The sequence below is a fragment of the Heterocephalus glaber genome, unplaced genomic scaffold (assembly GCF_053883595.1).
Source record: "Heterocephalus glaber isolate CG9 unplaced genomic scaffold, H.glaber_assembly_v1.0 deba00001479, whole genome shotgun sequence".
In the NCBI taxonomy this organism is placed as follows: Eukaryota; Metazoa; Chordata; class Mammalia; order Rodentia; family Bathyergidae; genus Heterocephalus; species Heterocephalus glaber.
In genome coordinates, this window is record NW_028258316.1 from 12,946,887 (window position 1) to 12,968,433 (window position 21,547).

At 42.4% G+C, this 21,547-nt stretch overlaps 1 protein-coding gene across 1 annotated transcript; it reads left to right on the plus strand.

Moving 5' to 3' along the window:
• The first annotated feature begins 12 nt into the window (after positions 1 to 12).
• On the plus strand, positions 13 to 16,252 carry Ndufa8 (NADH:ubiquinone oxidoreductase subunit A8). The gene is made up of 4 exons (XM_004849440.4): positions 13 to 199; positions 8,582 to 8,745; positions 12,279 to 12,444; positions 15,932 to 16,252. The coding sequence occupies exons 1-4, from the start codon at positions 149 to 151 to the stop codon at positions 16,067 to 16,069; spliced, it is 519 nt and encodes a 172-aa protein (XP_004849497.1). The 5' UTR covers positions 13 to 148; the 3' UTR covers positions 16,070 to 16,252.
• The last annotated feature ends 5,295 nt before the right edge of the window (positions 16,253 to 21,547 follow it).

Genomic DNA, 21,547 nt, shown 5'->3' on the forward strand with positions numbered 1-21,547 from the left:
CCCGGTTGGGCAGAGCAGTGCGCCTGCGTGTCGCCGGCGGCGCATGCGCAGGCGCCGCGTGTACGTCCTCGGCGGTCGAAAGGCAAGTTCAAGGAGACCTGGGGAACACGGCTGAGGGCTCCTCGCCGGGGTCTGGGCTGCCGCCGTCATGCCTGGGATAGTGGAGCTGCCCACTCTGGAAGAGCTGAAAGTGGATGAGGTGAGGCACGTCCGAAGGATAGGCTAAAGTGGCAAGAGGGCTGCAGCTTCCCAGGCCTGGGCCTATTACTGCTTCGCCTCTGCGGACCCTGGGCTCCGGACCCCCGACCCCGACCCCCGACCCCCGCCACCAGTCAACATACAGGGTTGACCCCGAACGTCCCCTGCACAGCTCGGGGAATCGCACCCTTACTGCACCCTATCGCCTCCCACTGTCGCTAGACCTCCCCACCCCCAGCGACTGCTTTTCCTTCCGTGAATAATAATGGTACTTTTAAGTTGAGCGTCAACCGTGGCCTCTTTCTGTCGTTCAAACCTCCCTGTGAAGTGAGTATACCGCCTCAGGTGCTCACACTCAAAAGAGCGACCGTCACCTTCCAGCAGTATCCTCCGTGCAGAACTCATTACCGCGGGACTGGGAGGGCGAGTGAGCTGACAGCTGCCGTCCGGTGCTTGGTAACAGGACACATTTAAAGCATTCACTTATTAAGAGAAAGTTGAATAATTACTATGCTCACGTACCCTGGGAAATAAGAGATGAAGTCCCTGCTGTCATAGAGTTAATACTCTAATAGGGAGAGAGATACATCAAGGGGCAGTTGCAGTACAGTGTAGTTAGTGCTGTAAGAAGTGAAGTAAAAACAGTATTACTAATTACAGCTGACGTGGTCAAGCCAATCCTGGAAGTCAGGGAGGATGTAATAATTACTTTGAACACATTAATTTATCAAATTCATCTCAGCAGCACCGTAGTCTTTCCGTGTTGTAGATCGGAAATAGGCCCTGAAGTAGAAGCGACTTGTCCAACATCACATACCTAGGTTGTGATGGAGTTGGAACATGAACCCAGGTCTGGATTTGAAACCTGTGCTTTTAAACTACTGTATTGCGGGCAAAACTCAGTAAAATGAGAAGGCTCCGCAGGACCTTCTGTGTTTAGGGAGCCACTTCCTGTGATGTGACCCGGTTGGTGGGAAGTAGCAGGTGCTGATCCTGGAGAGGTACACCAGTCTCAGGTGGGACTTGGTAGTAAAGTCACAGGCCACACCCATGTGTTTCTATTTGACCCTGTAAGTGAGTTGGTGGGAAGAGATGGAAGATTTGAAGGCAGAAGACTGACATGCAGGACAAAGTAATAAATATTAGAGAGGGAGGGCAAGACTAAAGAAATACATGCTCGGCATTATGTTGATGTACCGCATTACTTCACTTAGTCTTAAATGTCTGTGAGGATGGCAGCTGTTATTTTCCTCAGATGAAGAAATTTTCAGTTGTGTTCAGGGGTTCATAAGAAAGTCACAGTTACTAAGAGGTGCTAGGAGGGGTGTTGGGATGGAGCCAGTCTTTTATTTCTTGCCCTCCCATGAAGCCAGGTTAAACCTGAGTTACTGTTTTTGTGGTTGTTGTTTTTGAGATAGGGTCTCGCTATGTATTTCAGGATGAAATAGCCTAAACTCTCTAAATAACAGCTAAACTCACTAAATAGCCCAGGCTGGCCTTGAACTCTGCTCTTGCCTCAGCCTCCCGAGAGGTGGGATTACAGGCATGCACCATCAAGCCCAGCTGAGTTACTGTATTTTTGGTTGGACTTTTAATTTGGTTCAACAAACATCTGAGGTTCTATTTCATACAAGATTTCTCTTATCTGGAATAAATTTGCCTTTAAAGTTTACGCAGTTGAGCTCAGAGAAAGATAATTATGTAAATAACTACAATATAAGACAAAGTACAATTAAATACTATGAAAGAGGGAAAGACGTGGTTTAGGGAAAGAGTGGTATTTATTGTGAAGTTCAATTTCTAGGCCTAACTACTCAGTCACCTTGATTAGTTGCTTTTAGCATTTTCTGACCCAGGTAGGAAATGTTTTGGGCTGTACAATTCTCTGAGGCTATTAAGGGAATAGAAACATCATTTCTCGGGCTAATGTGAAACATAGCTAAATGGCACTTGAAGACTGGCATTTTTATGGGCAGAGATGGAAGAACTCCAGGGGTAGGATATGAGCAAAGGTAAGGAGATGAGAGAATGCAGGGGACTAAAAATCAGTTCTGGGAACAGTGAGTTCAGTATTTTGAGAGAACAGCCAATAGTCCCTTTTTGAAATGTGGATGAGAAGGCTGGCAAGTTTGGATCCAGAAAACTTTGAATGCTTAATAAGAAGTTTGGGTTTTATTCTGCTATTAAGGCTGAATCCTTTGAAGGCTTGGTTGCTAATTTGTTGGTTTAATTCTCGGATTTTTTTTTTTTTTTTTGGTACCAGGGATCGAACTCAGGACCTTGCACTTGCTAGGCAGGTGGCAGCACCACTGAGCTAAAACCCCGGCCTGCTAATTTGTTTTAATAATAAAGTAAGGGCTGTTATTTAGGATGATCACTTCAGCAGCTTTATGAAGAATGGATTGAAGATAGAAAAAAAAAGCGAGATTACTAGTCTGAGTGGCTATTAAAATTGAAAAAGATGTTAGTGAACCTAATTTCACTGCTGACTGCTTACAGAGAACAAAGAACAGGTACAGTACCTGTATCTGGAATTGATCTGACGTAGCAGTGGATTAATAACAAAGGTAGGAAAGGTTGTGGATCAGTGTTGTATTTGCAACATAACAATAAAACTTGGGAAGCCAAAAAAAGCAGCAGGTTTGAGGAGCAGGTTAAACCCATTGTCATTGACTAAGAATTGTGACACAATCTCGTGGAAAAAGTATTTAGAAGCTTTGGACTACAAAATCCTTGGACACATTCACAATTTTGAATAAAAATAAAAATACTAGCTAATATTGATGATGTACTTTTCTATGTGTCAGGCACTGTTCTTAGTACTCTTACATGTCTTATTTGATCCTTACAATGAGTCTATAAGATAAGTAGTATCATGCTTTACTTTGCATAAATTAATGAAAATATGTCACCTGGCATAAATGAAGTACAGAGGTGCAGACCCAGTTTCAGGAAGCTTGGACTGGAAGATTGATACACTGTAGATTGGAACTTTCTCTGCTTCACTTTCCACCCATGCAGACTGTTGATTCCTGCTGTGCAGGGTGGCTGTGTGAGACCGAATGAGGAAGGATGTTGAAATTCCATGTTCCTGTGAAAAAGGGAACCGAATGCATTTGAGAGAGCATATTCATGGTGAGCAGCTGTGAAAGGACACTGCAGCTGTTGGAATTCATGTCTTAGTGTGGAAGCAGGAGAGGGGATGTGGTACCATTGCAAGTTCTTCCCTAACGGTGATGTCCTGGTTCCAGTTCTGAGGTCGCCACTGACCAGCTTGTCACCTCAAGCCCATCCCTCTTGTTCATCAGCTAGGAAATGGATTCCATGAACAGTTCTCATGGTATTTATATACCGAACAACACAGATGCACCTTCATTTTGATAAGATCTCCGCATTTGTAGAAAAGTAAATAATGCTGAAGGCTTTTTTGTTGTTGTTGTTTTGGTACCAGGGATCGAACTCAGGACCTTGTGCTTGGACAGCAGGCGGGGAAACCACTGAGCTAAATCCTTGGCCCGCTGGAAGGCTTTTTTTATGTATGATTGCCATTGGGCATTTGAGCAATTATAGCAGTCACTTAGGATATTGTAGAGCATTTGATAAATAAATATAGCTAACTTAATTTTCTAAGTGTGTTAAGCTTTAAAAGTTTGTTCAGTTTATTCTCCCATCTGTTTATAGGTAATAATAAGTAAACATGGTCCACTTAGTTAACCTGAATAAACTTTTATTTTAAAAAACTTTAATAGAGGGCGGGGGATTTAGCTCAGTGGCACCATGTCTGCCTCTCAAGCTTAAGGTCCTGAGATCAATCCCAGGTACCAAAAAAAAAAAACCCTTTAATACAAACATTTACAGATTTTTTTACATAAATTTATTAGAATTGTCATGGCGGTTTTGACTTACATCATTACTTTTGTTTGGATAATTATGATAGTTGTAATATTCATAGATGTAATTATAACCCTATTCTCATTCTCTTTTCCAGCTATTTATCTTATTAGTAATTTAACCCATGTAAAGTACATACAAATAAAACTGTAGACTTTCTCACGTTAAGTCCTTAATTTTGCAAATTAAATCCAGTAGTATATTAAAGTATAGCATATAGTGGCAAACAAGATTTTATTCTAGAAACATGAATCAGTTTTAGAAAATCTGTTCATGCTCTGTATTAGATTTATAAGTTTTATAAAAAGAAGCTTGAAAATTCTAGACTTGTAGAGAATAACAGCAACAGTAAAGCAAAACCAGTTAGCATTAGAAAAAAACACCCTTAAGGAGTGTCTAAACAGCTCTATCCCAGGTATCAACAGTAACTACCAAACTGCTGTAAAGTCTAAGGGGGGAAAGTTGCCTACTCCTGTTGCCATGGGGTGTTTCATTTTGGTGTTTGAGACAGGGTCTCACTATGTAATTCAGGCTGACCTTGAACTCACTCTGAGGCCCAGGCTGGCCCCACATTCATGGTGATCCTCCTTCCTCAGGCTCCTCTGAGTGCAGAGATTACAGGTGTGGGCCACCATGCCCGGTTCTGCTGTTCCTGTTCATCTTTATTGTCCAAGTGAGTTTAGTCAGAGAAGTAAGGAAAACAGAGTAAGAAGGAAAAAAGATACAAATATTGGAAAGGAAAAGAAACAGTTTTTAGTTGTAAATGGTAATTGTTTTCTAATAATCCTCTTAAGTTTTATGTCAGAATTAACAAGAGTTCATTCAGTAAGATGGCTAGAGAGAATGTACAACGTACAGTCAAGCAATAAGCAATTTGAAAACTCATTACTACCCATTTAGGTAGTATGAAAAATACTAAAATATTCAGGAATAAACAAGAAATGCGCAAGTCCATTTGTGAAGGAAATTATAATTTTAACGAAAAGGCAGGAATGATCTGACTATGGATAGGTGGAAAGCACTACTATGTTCTGGATGAGAATTAATGTTTTCTTACGTCTTTTGTAAGTATCATCTCCATTGCCTGGCAGAGTGGGTGTTCAACAGCTACTTGTGCTAGACACTATTTTGGGTGCTTGTTGGAGCATGGTAAATGTATTTAATTATAGCTTCATTTAGGAAGAATTGATATCTTTAAAGTTTTGGATCTCTATTGAAAACAAAATCTCTACTCTCTTGGGGCTTACATTCTAGCAGTCAGATGTAGCTTATGCAGGGTAATCAGGGGAAGGCTGTCTGAGGACATAAAATTTGAACAGAGACCCAAGACAGGTTGAGACATCCTTCGTCCGAAATCTGAAATACTCTAAAATCTGAAACATTTGAGCACTGACATGATAATACAAATGGAAAATTCCACAGCTGATCTCTTTTTTTTTTTTGGTACCAGAAATCAAACTCGGGACCTTGCGGTTTCGAGGCAGGTGGCAGAACCACTGAGCTAAATCCCCAGTCCCTACATCTGATCTCATAGGACAGGTTGCAGTTAAAACACAGGTACCCAGCCAGGTTTGGTGGTGCATGCCTGTAATCTCAGCACTTAGGAGGCTGAGGCAGAAGGGTCACTGCATGCTCAAGGCCATCTTGGACTACATAGGGAGTTTAAGGCGAACCTGAACTATACAACAAGACCCTGTCTTGAAATAACAAACCAACCCTCCAAAAAACAGGTGTACAAAGTAATATTGTATAACTACCTTTAGGCTATGTGTATAAGGTGAATTTGGGGTTTAGATTTGGGTCCCATCCCCAGGATATAAAAATATTTCTAAAATCAGAAACACCTCTGATCCCAAGCATTTCAGATGAGGTATTCAACCTGTATTGTAAAAGTATTCATTCTCCCCTAATGTAGTGTGTAACTAAATTTAATGCAGTTCACATGCAGACTGTTGGGGATGTTCTGAAAGAATAGCCAAGATGATTTCATATTTTATCATATTTTTGAGACAGGATCCTCAATATGTAGTTCAGACCGGCCTTGATCTCACTCTATATCCCAGGCGGGCCACCAACTCAAGGGATCCTCCTGCCTCAGCCTCCCACTTGCTGGGATAACAGGCATCTCCCACCATGCCAGCTCGCCAAGGTGATTTTGCAAAGGAAGAATGAAGAAGAGTTCTCCCAGATACAAAATACTCTGTTGAGTTCTGGTAATTAAAACACTGTGTCTGGGAATAGTGGTGCACACCTCTCATTCCAGCATTTGGCGGGCTCAGGCAGCAGAATAGCTGTGAGAATGAGGCCAACCTGAACTACATAGTGTGACCCTGTTTACAAAAACAAAACAAAACCCTCAATGAATGAGTGAATGTGATACTGATATGGGAAAAGGCAGTAGAGTAGAGGCCAGCAGGACCTTTGCTGGTGCAGCTATTAGATAGGCCTGGGATTGTTTGCAATTCCCTATGAGCCAGTTGTGACTATACTTTGTTTCTTTTCAAGAAAACTTACTGGAGTGTAAGTAAAGGAGACTGGTATAGTTACAGGGATAGAGACTTTGGATTTGCTCTAAATGATTTTTTTTTTAATTCACTAATTCTGGTAATTATTATTTGTGTGTGTGTGCGCGCGCACGCGCGCGCGCGCACAGTGTCCTCTTACTGGAGACTGGAAGAAAATGCTGAGCAGGCAGATTCCCCTTTTGCATTAGGAAGGAATTTAAAACCTATTTCTGTCCTTTTTAAAAATTTTTTTTCTTAAATTCTTTTATTGGTACATTTTAGGTATACAATACATTTACATTTATCATTGGGAACTTGTACCTTTACATAATGTATCTTGGTTCTTATTTTTTCCCCATTCCCCTGGCCTCCCTTCAACTCCTCCACCCCTCCCTATTTACAAAGACTTTTCCATTTTTTCATTTCCTCATATTTTTTCCTTTCTCTTCTTTCCTTTCCCCTATCCTTCCCACTTCCCCTTCCCCTTTGATCCTTTTTTTCCTATTTCACATTATCAATTATTCATTTTAATCCTTATATACACAATCCTTAAATACCTATTCAGTATTTACACATGTGTGTCCTGTTTATGTGACTTAAGAGTATGACCTCAATGTGCATCCATTTAGCTGTAAATGTATCTAGTTTCTCATTCTTTATGGTTGAGTAGTACTCAGTTTTATAAAAAAAAATCCATATTTTCTTTATCCAGTCTCCAGTTGATGGGCACTTGGGCTGTTTCCAAGCTTTAGCTATTACAAACTGTGCCGCTATAAACATGGGTGCACATATATCGCTGTGGTATGATTCTTTTAATTCTTTGGGGAAGATACCCAGCAGGGGAATACCTGGGTCAAATGGGACTCTAATCCTAGTTTTTTGAGGTATCTCCATACTGATTTCCACAGTGGTTGCACCAGTCTGCACTCCCACCAACACTGGAGAAGGGTTCCTTTCTCCCCACAACCCTGCCAGCATTTGTTATTGGTTGATTTCATGATAGCAGCCATTCTTTGTGGGGTGAGGTGGAATCTCAGTGTTGTTTTCATCTGCATCTCTCGAATGACCAATGATGCTGAACATTTTTTCATATGTTTATTTGCTATTTCTACTTCTTTGTCTGAGAATGTCTGTTCATTTCAGATGCCCATTTTTGGACTGGGTCTTTAAATTTGGAGGGTCTGATTTTTTAAAGTTTTTTATATATTCTAGATAGTAGTCCTTTGAGGTACAGCTGCTAAAAATTTTTTCCCACATTGTACGCTGTCTCTTAGCTCTGTTGGTGGTTTCTCTTGAAGTGCAAAAACTTTTTTTTTTTTTTCGGTACCTGGGATCAAACTCAGGACCTTGCGCTTGAGAGGCAGGCAGTGGCACCACCGAGCTAAATCCCCGGCCCGCTAAAGCTTTTTAATAAGATGAGATCCCAGTTGTTGATTCTTTGTGCTAGTTCCCATGGTACTAAGGTTTTGTTCATAAAGTCTTTTCCTGTGCCAATGTCTTCAACGGTAATTTATTGTTAATAATAGTTCGCTGGACTAGATGCTCTTTCTCACCCCTTCCAATCTCTTAGCGTCTGTGATTCCTTAGTCCTCTATGAATCATACAGCTTTGTATCCTTAGTCTGTTTTATTCCCAGAGTGGAAACTCAGCAAAGCCGTCCAGAGTTGGCTCCTCCCCGTACGTTCCACGTGCCTCCCTTCTCCTTTTAAGCAAGATTGTATTAGGGCTGCAGTGTCTTTATCTCTAAAATGGGCACGGTAATACACGTTCAGTGAGATTATTGTAAACATGAGGAAAATGATGTCTGTGAAAGAGCATTGTGCTTGCTAAAGCACCGGAGATGCTAGAGAATTATCATGGCCGCCCCATCTTTTCTTTGTCTTGGCAAAGTCAGAACAGTGCTACCTTCTGTCTTGGCCAACACTCGGTAACGCTGAGGAAGCGACCCTTGGCTTCAGTCCCGTCTCTGTCCTGCGTTCCTTCCTCAGGTGAGAGTCAGCTCTGCTGTGCTTAAAGCTGCCGCCCATCACCTAGGGGCCCAGTGTGACAAGGCCAACAAGGAGTTCATGCTGTGCCGCTGGGAAGAGAAAGACCCGAGGCGCTGTCTGGAGGAGGGCAAGCTGGTCAACAAGTGCACTCTGGACTTCTTCAGGTAAGAGTCCTTTATGCCAGTGCCTGTGTAGTTGAAATGTGGTACTCTTTTTTTTTTTTTTTTTGCTACCTGGGATCAAACTCAGGACCTTGTGCTTGCAAGACAGGCACTGCGGCACCACTGAGCTACATCCTTGGCCCTGAAATGTGGTATTCTTGAATAAGTGAACATCCAGCTAATGAGATAGGATAATTTTAGTAGAAATTTCATGGGGTTTGAAATCAGATAGAGCAAGGTAAATAATAGTTATTTTTGGTTTTATTATATGGCATGTTCTTTAATCTCCATGAGTTTCAGTTTTTAAACTGAAAAATGACACCTATTTTATACAGTATTGCTGTGAAAAATTTGAAAAGGCACGTAACAAGAATCCGGCGCAGTGCTTGTCAGCAAGCATTCACTAGATTGTTACCATTACTGCAGAATGCACACTTGTGATGAAGGAATGTGTGTCGACTCAGGTTTTGAGGGAGGCCACTGTGCCCGACCGGCAAGTACAAAAACCCAGGTGTGTAATTATAGAACATTTTAACAGCCATAACGGGTAGAGCTGTGTTAGAAGGGACAGAAACTCAACTCAGGGAAGTGGCGCCTACTCCTCTAACATCCAGAAATGGTCCTGGCTTCAGGCAGGTTTGTATTCAAGGGATTCAATGATTTCAGAACTCCTAGATGTCTTTTTGCCTCCTGTTTTCTTCCCGTAATCTCCTAATCCTGCTTTTCTGTGTTGACCTTGTGTTCAGAGAAACTCTCACCTTGCTGTAGTGGAAATGGCCGGCAGCCACTCGAGGCTGCTTAGCTCCTTGCTTGGCGGCCCTAGACAGTGCCATTTCTCCAGCATTATGCTCGAGCACAGCCTCTGCGCTGAGTCTCAGTGCTTTGACACTGGGTGACACTGGGTGACACCTTGTGTGTATTTTTGAGCCAGTTGTGCTTCAGGAGAGAAAATGCCCCAATTGGTCAGGCCTAAAGCAAGGAGTAGTTTAACTGTCATCCATCCACATTGCCGAGACTAGGAGGGCTTGCTCCCCCAAAGGAAAATTGCAAAGATATTGCAGAAGAATGAGGAGGAACTGCTGGCTAGCGAAACCATAGATGTTCACTATAATGATAGGAGAGGGAAAGCTTAAATACCTTAGCAGAATATCTGCTTTCCTTTTCTTGCTTCTGCTGTCTTATTGGAAACACTTTTTCAAGTTGCTGTGTAGTCTTCATTTGGGGAAGGGGTTTGAGACAGCTTCTTGCTGTGTATTCCAGGCTGGCCTTGAACTCACTACAGTATGTAGCTCAGGTTGGATGGCCTCAGACTCCCAGTGATCCTCCTGCCTCAGTCTTCTGAGTGCTGGAATTACAGGTGTATAGCACCATGTCCAGCTGCTATGTAGTCTTTATGATCATTTTTAATGGCTGTATAATACTCCGTCCAAAGATAAATCAAACATAATATACTTCACCAATTCCTGTTATTGAACATCACTAATGGTTTCAACTTTTGGTGGTTTTGGATAAATCTGTAGTGACTACCTTTTTATGTAGCTCTTTTTCATCTTTTAATTTTAATTCCTTGACATAAATTTCTCAGCAATGAGATTAATCTATAAAAGGCTTTGAACATTTTTTTATTTTTTATTCTCTGGTATCGGGGATTGAACTCGAGACCTTGCCCTTGTGAGGCAGGCAGTGGAACCACTGAGCTAAATCCCCAGCTTTGAACATTATTAATAACTCATGAATTTTATTGCCTTACTATTTTTTTAAAGTTGGGTCAATTTATGCTGTCCTCAGCACTGTGTACTGGTGTGGATATGTAAATGTTTTTAGGTATGAAATGATATATTTTAAAAAATTCTTTTATTGGTACATTTTAGGTATACAGTACGTTTACATTTATCATTGGGTGTTTGTAGCTGTACATGGTATATCTTGATTCTTATTTTCTCCCCCCATTACCTGTGCGCCCTTCACCCCCTCCACCCTTCCCTATTTACATAGATTTTGTTTCCATTTTTTTTTCTTTTCTCATAATTTTTCTTTTCCCTTCTTCCCTTTCCCCTTCCCCTCCCACCACCCCTACACCTTTGGACCTTTTCCTATTTCAAATTATCAATTATTCATTTTAATCATGAAATGATATTTTGTTATGTTTGAATTGGGATTGATTTGATTATAAGCAAGGTTGAATGTATATGGTTATTTAATTTTTCTTTTTTTATTTTGTGAGACAAGGTCTTGCTATGTAGTTCAGCCTGGCTTTGAACTCTACGCAGCCCAGGCTGGCCTCTAACTCACAGCAATCCTGTCTCAGCCTCCTGCGAGTGCTGGGATTACAGGTGTGTGTCACCATGCCTGCCTCTGTTTAATTGTTTTAAAAATTTTTATTTTCTCGAGAGCTTTGGCAGAACGTTTTTTCTGAGACCAGGAAGTAGTAGGTAAAATGTTTGAGGGTCGTTCCTTCTAAGCTGCCTAACTGCCTGTCTGAAAGGAATTTTTCCCCACTGAAGTTGCTGTTTGTAGCATTAGTAGACGATGGCCTTTGGTTGTGGGTAACTGCATCTGTGCCAGGAGAACCTCTTTTTGACCTCAGCAGTTGGAAGAAGATAGAACTCCCCTCGAAACGTTAGCTTTCTCCCAGCCAGAGTGATTATTCTCGAGCAGAGGATGTGTGGGTGCAGGTTACTCTTGTAGTGCTGCCAGGGTCCCCAGGAAATGGGTCATGCTGCTGGATCCCTGGGAGGGGAGCCGAGTGGCTGAAGGGCAGGAATAAAAGGCACAGTTTCCTCTGGGTACTCCTTCCCTTCTCTCTGATTCCCTCCCCTCCTTTTCCTTCCCCTCTCTTCCCCTTTCTTCCCCTCTCCTCCCCTCTTTTTGTGTTATACTGGGGGTAGAATCCAGAATCTTTGCACTTAGCTACATCCCCAACCCTTTTAATTTTGAGACAGAATCCTACTGTCATTAAGTTGCCCTGGCTGGTCTCAAACTTAACATCTTCCTGCCTCAGCCTCTCAGCTAGGATTACAGGCATGCGCCTGGATTAACTATCTTCTTGATAACAAAGAGACCCCAGGATCTTCTGCTCCTTAGTTTGTGTATTTACTTTTCGAACTTCTAGCTCCTTTACATTGCCTGTCACCTCTGACTTTTGTCAGCATGCCTGTCTCTGACTATGCTTCTCTTCTAAATTTGCTGAGCTGATCCTCTTTAGAATTAGATTTTAAGAAAATAAATAGGTCCCAAATGACAATTTCACCTCTTGAGTAAAATACTTGAATACTTGTGCCTTTTCTTTTTGCTGTATAAAAGAGTAGGTTTTATTTCTGAGAGTGCGTGTGTGTGTGTGTGTGTGTGTGTGTGTGTGTATACACATACTGCTTATCAACTTGATTGTCTTGAAGTTGTCTTGTGAGGTAAGAGTATTTATTCTCATACTTTTCAAAAAACGAGGCTATATATTTGAGATTTGTGCCTGCTTCTTTTGCACTTCTTTGTTTTTTGCTGTTTTGCAAAGACCCTCCTAACCCACCCCTCTTTTCCAGGCAGCTAAAGCGTCACTGTGCAGAACCTTTTACAGAATATTGGACCTGTCTTGATTTTTCCGGCCTGCAGTCATTTTGTAACTGCCGCAAACAACAGGCAAAGTTTGATGAGTGTGTGCTGGACAAACTGGGCTGGGTGCGGCCTGACCTGGGAGAACTGTCAAAGGTAAAATCGCTCCTTCTGGGTAACACTGTGACCCAGGGGTGGGGGCCGGCAGGAGGGGACAGAGAGGGGTCTCTCTATGAGTACAGGCAGGCAGGATGCAAGAAGTACAGATTTACCAGACAGATTAATTATGGAGTGATTGTGCAAACCCAAAGGGAGTATTTTTTATTTATTTATTTATTTATTTTTGGTATCGAGGATTGAACTCGGGACCCTGCGCTTGCAAGGCAGGCGCTGGAACCATTAAGCTAAATCCCTGGCCCCTAAAGGGAGCATTTTTAACAGAGCTATTCTTTAGAGCTTCCAGCATGTGTGGATTTGGTTAATTAGCTAATTGAAGAAGAGAAGAGTAGAGGATGATAAACAAAATGTTAGGGAAACACTGAGTCAGAAACATCCTTGAGGTTATTGTAGAATTCATTGGGGAAATAGTATCAGACTTGTGCCAAATTTTTCAGATTAAACATACCTAAGATTAAACAGTACATGCTTGTTAAAAAATGTGTTCTCCTTCTCTTTCTCCTGTATTACCTGTCTTATTTGTGATAGTATCATCTGTGGAAACATCAGAGCTAGAAGCCTGACTGTCTTTATTACTCTTGCTAACTCCATATGGTCATTATTAGATTAGCATCTCCTGGAATATTTTCTGAATTCTTTCATTGGCCCTATTTTCTTGTTGGAGGGGAGTTCTTGACTTGAAGTACTTGCAATTCTGGGAGAGAAAGGTGGATCACTTTGAGCCTTAGGAGATAATTCATCCTCTGAAATTGAAGAATTTAGTACGAAACTGCACTATAGCAGTGCTCTGTGTGGAAAATAAATTTTATATCACTTTGTTTTTAAAAACCTTAAAGGGGGCTCAGTGGTGCCGCCACCTGCCTCACAAGCGCAAGGTCCTGAGTTTGATCCCTGGTACCAAAAAAAAAAAAACCCTTAAAGGGACTCTCAGTTGCTTGTAAGATAAAGCATTATATCATGAATCCCCATGAAGTACTTGGGTACTTCAGTCAACAGTTAAGCTTAGTTTTCTGTTCTTTGTATATAGCAGATTGTCGTGTTTTGTTATATATCCTTCAGTGTCTAGTCTCTTGCTAGAAAAGTGATAATGAGCTGGATACAGTCTAAATTTTAGCTTTCATTCACTTTTGCATTCTGTCCCCACCCAGTTGCCCTTCCCTCCTACATTCAGTCCCCTGGTGAATTCCTCCTTACTCAACTGGCCTCAGCTTAGACATCGAGCCATTTCCTGAAGTTTCTGACCTGCTGGCCTTTGGCAGAATTGCACTCTCATCCACAATCTCATCATCACAATAATTTTTTTTTTTTTTGCAGTATGGGGATCGAACTCAGGACCTTGCGCTTGCCAGGCAGGTGCGGCACCACTGAGCTTATGTCCCCAGCCCTATCACTATAGTATTAAAAATAACTTAATGGAGTACCTACTACAATCAGGCACTTTATGTGTACTTTCCCACTTTGTCCCAGTGACCCTGTGAGCTACTCATAGCCCCATGTTACTGATGGGAAATGCAACATGAAGTAGGCCACCCAAACTGATTACTTGGTCATTGGTTTGACCGTAAGCCTCGGCTCCTTTAATGTCCTGGAGGTGTTGTTGAAGAGGAAGTTGCTTTATATTTTTTCTTCAATTTGTTCTTTCAAGCGGTTCTTGATTACTTTAGGTTTCAGAAACATTTTTCTAGGTTTATTTCATAAATATTTTGAGTTTCTTGAAAAAGCTTCAAATATCAGCTAAAGGCATTTAGAATTACTCTGTCAAGCAATAAGGAACCATTAGTTTTCTGTAATTATGCAGAGGTGGGAAAGCTGTTCCAAGGCAAATAAAAACAAATCTATAGGGCTAGGGATTTAGCTCAGTTGTTCCGACTCCTGCCTGGCAAGTGCGAGGTCCCAAGTTTGATCCCCGGTACCAAAAAAAAAAAAAAAAAAAACCAAACCTGAAGACTTTACTTCCAGCTCCAGCTCTCATGTTACCATGTACCTTTACCTTAGGCAAGTCAGCCTCCCTGATCCTCACCTGTGGGCTGAAAGCGATGAATGTCACCTAGGGGCGGTTCTGATATCTGTGATTGTATAGGTGAGAGCTCTGAACGCACGCACGCGCACACACACACACACACATGTGGTTTCCGAATTTACACATATATATGCAGATTAGGGCCGGGGATTTAGCTCAGTGGTTCCAGTGCCTGCCTCGAAAGCGCAAGGTCCCGAGTTCAATCCCCGGTACCAACAAAAAAAAACAACAAAACAAAAACAATCAGAAGACTACTGATAACTATGGTCTGCTCACCTTACCTTATTTCTGGTAGTGTTGCAGTTGAGATTTTGGTGACTATTAGGGTGATGTGGATGTAAATACCTTCTATCTCTACCTGTTACAGTTCACCGTCTCACTTGGCTTGTTGGCTCAGCTCCCCAAGCTTGGTCTTGCCTCTCTCCAGTCCAGCTTCCACACTTTCCAGCTGATAGATGTGATTAGTTACTTTCCTGCTTCCAGATTAAAATCCAAACACCTTTGTATATCACTCAGTACCCTGTATCATCCAGCTTGTTACTAGTGTTGTATGGGATTTTAAAATGCAGGCTTTAAGCTGGATATAGTGGAGCATGCCTGTAATCCTAGCTACTTAGGAGGCTGAGGCAGGAAGATCACAAGTTCAAGGGTAGCCTGGACAACTTAGTGAAACCCTGTCTCAAAAAGGATAGGGATGTAGCTCAGAAGTAGAGTCTTGTCTAACATTGGTGGGGCCCCGAGTTCAGTCGCCAGTAACATTAAAACCCCAAAACTGCAGGCCTCACAGTAGGCAGTCTGGCTTTGTGTCCTAGTCCTTCCACTTTAGCGAGGAGGCCTAGTGAACCTCTGCAAAATGACCAATAGGAGTATAAGAATGAAGTGGAGTAATGTGCTCAGGTCATTTCTCATGACACTTGGTTAGTTAATAACTTGGTGAGGTGTCCCCCTAACAGGTTAGATATCCCTGCAGCCTTTGCTTTGGCCATTCTAAAGCCATACTTCGATCTTTGTAGGTACCCTTTGTTCCTCCCGAATCTTCCTGCCCGACTCCTGTTCATCCTTCCAGTTTAAGCTAAACATTAACTCCTCAGAAACAGCCCAGAACCCCAGCCCTCAGTGTGGATGGTATCTCCAGTATGGTAGTTGGATAATGTGGTAATCAAGAGGCCTTGGTTGGTACTCCTGTCTCTCTCCCTCGCTGAACAGCAAGCCCCTTGACAGGGTGTATCACATTCTTTCTATATCCTCAGCTTGCACTGTGCAGAATGATGCAAAGTAGGATTTCCAAGTGTTTGCTCAAGGAATAAATGTGCTTTGCTGGGGCTTTAAAGTTGAGATCAGCTAGGGCAGCAAGAGCAGAGAGGAGACACCAGAGGGCTCATTTATGGTCACAAACGACTGCAACCTTTCTCTCAACTTTGCCTCTTCTGTCTTTACCCTTCCCAGGTCACCAAAGTGAAAACAGATCGACCTTTACCAGAGAATCCCTATCACTCACGACCAAGACCGGAGCCCAACCCAGAGATAGAAGGAGACCTGAAGCCTGCCAAATACGGCAGCCGCATCTTTTTCTGGACCATGTGAAGATGGATCCATGGCCCACACGCAGTCATGCGCCCAGACAGCGTCTGGCAAAAACGCCCAAGTAGTTTGCATCGACTGATAGTGTGTTCTTTCCTGGATCACAAACATTAACAAAAAAGTTAATTTATGTAACTTGGCAGTTATTCTATACCATTTCCTGTCCATTAAAAGTTTTAAAGGAAACAGTTGTATTTTATTATGTTTTATGTAACCTTTTGGCCTTGAAAGATGACTTCCCTTTGCTTTTGCTTCTTGTGGTCCTGCCTATTCCTCTCGCTTTGCACAGGGGAGCCACGTTAAAGCATGGAGAAGCGGTGTAAAGGAAGAGCTTTGTTACCTGAGACAGCTCCCCAGGGCCCCTCTGTGTGTGCTCACTTTGAAGTCTCAACTCTCTTCACATCCAGCATTTCAAGTAGAAAGATTTCCTTAAAGGTCATTCCAGGGAAGCATCCAGGATAGACGTAAAGAAGTTTGAGCCTTGTGACTCAGGGCACGGGAGGGGCTCCTGGCTGGGTGTTGGGCAGTCTTGCTCGGAGTTTCTTCAAGAACCTAACTTCCACCATTTCCCCTTGATAGCCCATCCTCAAGCGTTAGAACCCAGATGTTTTTCCTGATAGACAAGGGAGGTGGAGGCTGAGCTCCCAGCTCCAAAGCCAGGAAGTTGGGAGGTCTGAGTGTCAATTCCAACCTTGGGTGTGTTCCTTAACCTCTTGTGAGAGGTTGAGTTTGAGGACAAACTAAAGGGCACATGCTTATCTACCTCCTGGGCAGGTTAGAGCCACAAGTGTTTATAAAGCTCTGGTTCAAAGCATTATTATATCCCCCTCCCCCGATTCTGTTCCTTTTTCACTACTAGCCTGTTTCCTCTCTGACTGTCAGTCTGTACCTTCTGGTTGTGGCTTTAAATTGTGCAGGACCTTTCCTGAGTCATTTCACCTCCCTACGCCGTGGTTTCTCCTTTGCAGAAGTGTATAAAGTAAAGCAGTTGGATGAATGTCTTTCTTAAGACTTCTCTCATTCTAGATTCTCGAAAAGGGGAGATGGCTGTGAGGCATTGGTCAGAGGAGGTTCAGGGCCTTTTGCCCTTGCCTTCTCTTGGGGTGGGGGTCAGTCCTGGCAATTGAACCCAGGCTCTTCTTGCTGAGTTACGTATATCCTTAACTCCTGTTTTATTTTTTGTTTTGAGACAAGGTCTTGGGAAGTTGCCCAGATTGGGCTTAAACTTGCTATCCTCCTGCCTCAGTCAGAGTGCTGGGATTATAGGCATGTACTACCAGGTCTGGCTCTTTTTTCATTTTTTTAATTTTTAATTTAAAATTTATTACAGTAAAAGACACATTGCCATTAATCTCCCTCAAGATACTCTCCTTTGCTTTGAACGTATTTATCCTGTCATTCTTGCCACTGTCTAACGCAGTTCTGGAAGTCCTTTCTCAAGACTGGCTCTTGCCTTCTTAAAATACCTGAGGCAAAGTTAAACTCCCTGTGGAAGTCACCTGTGTTGAGTGAAGTGTGAGCATGGCCGTGGGTGGGCGTTTATTTGATACTTCAAGCCACGTACCACTCTGCAAAGGATGCTGGATCTGGCATAAGTAGTAACAAACACTCATTAAACACTGCTTCGTGCCAAGTGTGTGATGTGCCATCTTCTGTACTCAGAGCCCTTTGAGAGATACTATTGTATGTCAAACCCATTGCACGGATGAAGGAGCTAAAGCTTAGGAAGAGGTTAAGCCCCAGCCTTGTATGAAAAGTGGTAGATATAGGATACAAGCGAAGATTGTCTAGTTCCAATGGCTGCACTTGCCCTTCAGAGCTGTCAGTGGTTCCAAGCTTTGGATGTCCTTCGGAATTCACCTAGGAACCTTTAAATACTGTTGTCTGGATCCTGTCCCCAAGAGATTCTGATTTAACTGGGCTGTGATGTGTCCTGGGCTTGGAGTTCGGGGAAATTCCCTAGGCAGTTCTAGAGTGAAACGAAGGCGTAGGGCCAGAGCCTAATTTTGTATGAAGGAGCCAATCAGGAGGTTACTGACTAGTCAGTAAACTATAAATGCCAAAGCAGAGACGAAAACCCAGTTCCATCTGATGTCAAAGCCAACACCCTTAATACAAACGAGTGCATATGAGTCAGCTAGAGATGGTATTAAAATGAAGATTTGGATCCAATAGGTCTGAGGTTTCTAATAAGCTTGTCAATGCTAATGCTGCTGCCCTGTCAACTACACATGGGTAATAAGAGACTAAAACTACTGTCCTTCTGAGTGCAGAAATCTGTGCCTAGTGTACCTGCTGCAGTGTCTAGCACTGATCATCCTTCAAATGTAACTCACCTCTTTAAAATCAGAGCAAACGTCCTGAACTGTTAAAGGTTTCAAATTCAATTCTAGGATGTTTTAATTTTTGCCCAATTTGGACAGAAATTGTTGTTCCCTCCCATCTCCCAAAACTTGCTTTGAATTCCTTGAACAAAGAAACTAACTTTTGGCTTTTCTGTACTCTTGATGGAATTACATGACAGCCTTCAAGGACAGAAGGGTGTAAGTAATTAAATTTTTTCTTAAATCCCCCACAACAAATGCAAATCTCAATTTCAGTAGGTAAAAGACCACAGAATAATTCGAAGCCTTTAATGTGAAGAATCCCTGAACAGGGCTTCAAGTAACAGAAAATCTTCCGGCTGGTTTGGCTTGGCAATAATGAGACTAATTCCTTACATTCCCAAAGGAAATTTATCTGCCCCTTTTTCCTCTGCCAAGCCCATTCCTGTCTTTCCTATCTGAGTTCATGGTGTCTCCATCCTCCCAGTATCAAAACATGAGATGCATCTTTGGCTCCTTCCGCTCTCTCCTCTCCAACTTCCAGTCTAACACCAAGTCCTGTTGAGCTTCTTCTATAATCTCTCACAATTGCCACTTCCTGTTTTATCACTGTCACTGTCATAGGCTGTTTTTGTTCCCTTTGCTTAGATTGAAACAACTTCCTAGCTGGTGTCCTATGTCATCTCCCTCTCCAGTCCATCCTCCCAATTTGCTGCACCTGCTTCTGCTGCTCAGAAATCTTCAGTGGCTCCCAAATGTGTTCTAACTGAAGCCCAAATCCTTACTGGAATTCTGACACTGCACAATCCGGACCTAGCTAGCCATTTCCCCCATTGTCATCTTCTTATGTACCCTACACACTACAAAATGCCATTCCTTCATTGCTTTCCAACTCCTGAATCTACATCGCTACTATCCATTGCCAGGAAACAATCCTTCCTCCATCTCTGCCTCTTGAACTTCTACCTATCTCCCAGGGCAAACATGAGTGCTGTCTTCCCCAGGAAGCACGCCCTTCCTATAGCCAGGAGTGATCTTTCCTGGCCCACTGTTCCCATGACACAATATAGCGTGATGCCTGAGCTCTAGGAATATGGAGTCAGGTTGTGTGTATTTGAACCCAGGCTCTGTTGTGTCATAGCCTTGTAACCCTAGGCAAGTTACTTAACCTTTCTGCACCTTATTTTCCTCATCTGTAGAGGCAGAAGGGGAAGCACGATAGTATACCTACCTTCAGATATAAGTATGAGGATTTAACCAATTATATACAAGAAGTGCAGGCTATGGTGCTATAAATGATAGCAAAACACATGACACCAGTGTCATGGCACTCGGTATAGTTTTATCTTCCCTGGTCAAAATGTTGTAAGAGCTTCTATCTTGTTTTATTTTCTTTATCCTAGTGCTCACTATGTGACACACATCTAGCAAATAACCTCCTCCTTGCTACAAAATCACAAACAAAATTTTCTGTGTAGAAATAAGAGTAACTATTTGAAATTAAACTGCCATCTTTGTAGGTGTCAAATCCCAACTGAAATGCTTTGGTATAAGACAGGATGGTTATTTCTTTGTTTGTTGGCTTGTTGGTTGGTTGTTCTTGTTTGTTTGTTTGTTTTTGATGATATGGGGGATTGAACCAACAGGGATCTCTACCATGAGCCACACACGACTCTTTTTCTTTATTTTGAGACAGTGTCTCACTGAATTGTCCAGGCTGACTTTGAACTTGTGATCCTTTCCCTCAGCCTTCTGAGTAACTGGCGTTATTGTCATGCCAGAATGTATTTTTATTCCCTGAAACAGATCATGATGTACTTGAGCTTTAAGAAGTTCCTTCTACCACATAGGAAATTTCCATCTGGGGTTGTGACATCTTTGTGGGTCTTGATCATTTGTTAGATTTGTCACATATATTTAAATAAAATACAATCATATATAAGAAGTGGTAGACCTGGGAAACAAATGAAGGTTCTCGTAGCCATCCTCTCATTCTTCAAGGCCATCAGTTTCTCAGCCCTTGATGCACTTTGAATGAATGTATCTGGGGACCTGGACATACTGGTGTCTGGATCCCACCTGCAGAAATTCTGATTTAATTAGTCTGGGGAGTAGCTAGAACATTACAGATTTTGTGAAAATCATCACTCTTGCACCTTTATACTCGTATATGCAGTGGGAGAAAAGGGAGTGTACTTGCAGCTGAACTCTGGGAAGACATTAATTAATTAGTAAGTTCACTCGGTCAATATTTTATAGCCTACTATGTTGCCTTCTGGGCCGGGGTATTGAACAAGGCAGACAGAAGCCCTGTTTCCAAGGAATGCTTGTTTTATGGTAGAGGCAATAAACAGGCAAATGTGGAAAGGTGATGATTTCAGGTTGTGATAAAGTTCTGAAAAGGAGCTAAACGAGGTTAACATGATCGTGAATAGCTGGGCTGGGGTGTTTAGAAAGAGAAGTGGTGGAAGGGCTCTCAGAGGAAGTAGTATTTGAGAAGGAGACAATGGGAGAATGTCCCAGTCTTAGGAAATGGGGAGCAAACCCCTAGGCAGGAGCAGAGAGAAAAGCCCTCTGGGTCAAGTATGGTTTGCATGAAGGCCTGAGGTAGGTTGCAGCTTGTTTACATCTGCCTTTATCCTGATGTGGACGTTTCCTGTCATAGATGTCTCCGCAGTCTGCTGGACAAAGTCCAGACTCAGCATAACAGCCAGTGTCCCTGAGTCTAACTCAAGAGCTCTCCAGCTTTCAGGTCTGACATTTGTTTCTCCAAAGCCTGACCTTTGGTGCCTGTCCTCCTGCTTCATCCTCTGCCTGAAAGCTCTTCCCCACCTCTTTGTTGAATCTCAAGATTTAGCTCAAATTTGGTCTCTTTTGTGAAGCATCCCTCACCCCCTCACTCCGGAGATGCCCATCTTCTTTCTGTCCAAGAGCATCTTACATGTCACTGCTGTCCTATTTCTTAGGAGCAAGAACCGTATTTGGCTTGCTGTTCCATCTACTCCTTTGTCTACAGTGGTGGATACATAGTCAGTGCTTAATAATTATTTGTTGAACGAATGCTATATCACCATCACCTTTCCAAAAGAGATAGCCTAGTTAATCATGAAATCTGTAACCCCATATGCAGAAATAACACAAGGGCATTTTCTATTTG

Excerpts from the sequence above, each read along its gene's own strand:
- Ndufa8 (XM_004849440.4), top strand. The coding sequence starts at position 149 with ATGCCTGGGATAGTGGAGCTGCCCACTCTGGAAGAGCTGAAAGTGGAT. Across the intron at positions 200-8,581 it reads AAGAGCTGAAAGTGGATGAG|GTGAGAGTCAGCTCTGCTGT; the intron begins GTGAGGCACGTC and ends TTCCTTCCTCAG. Across the intron at positions 12,445-15,931 it reads ACCTGGGAGAACTGTCAAAG|GTCACCAAAGTGAAAACAGA; the intron begins GTAAAATCGCTC and ends TACCCTTCCCAG.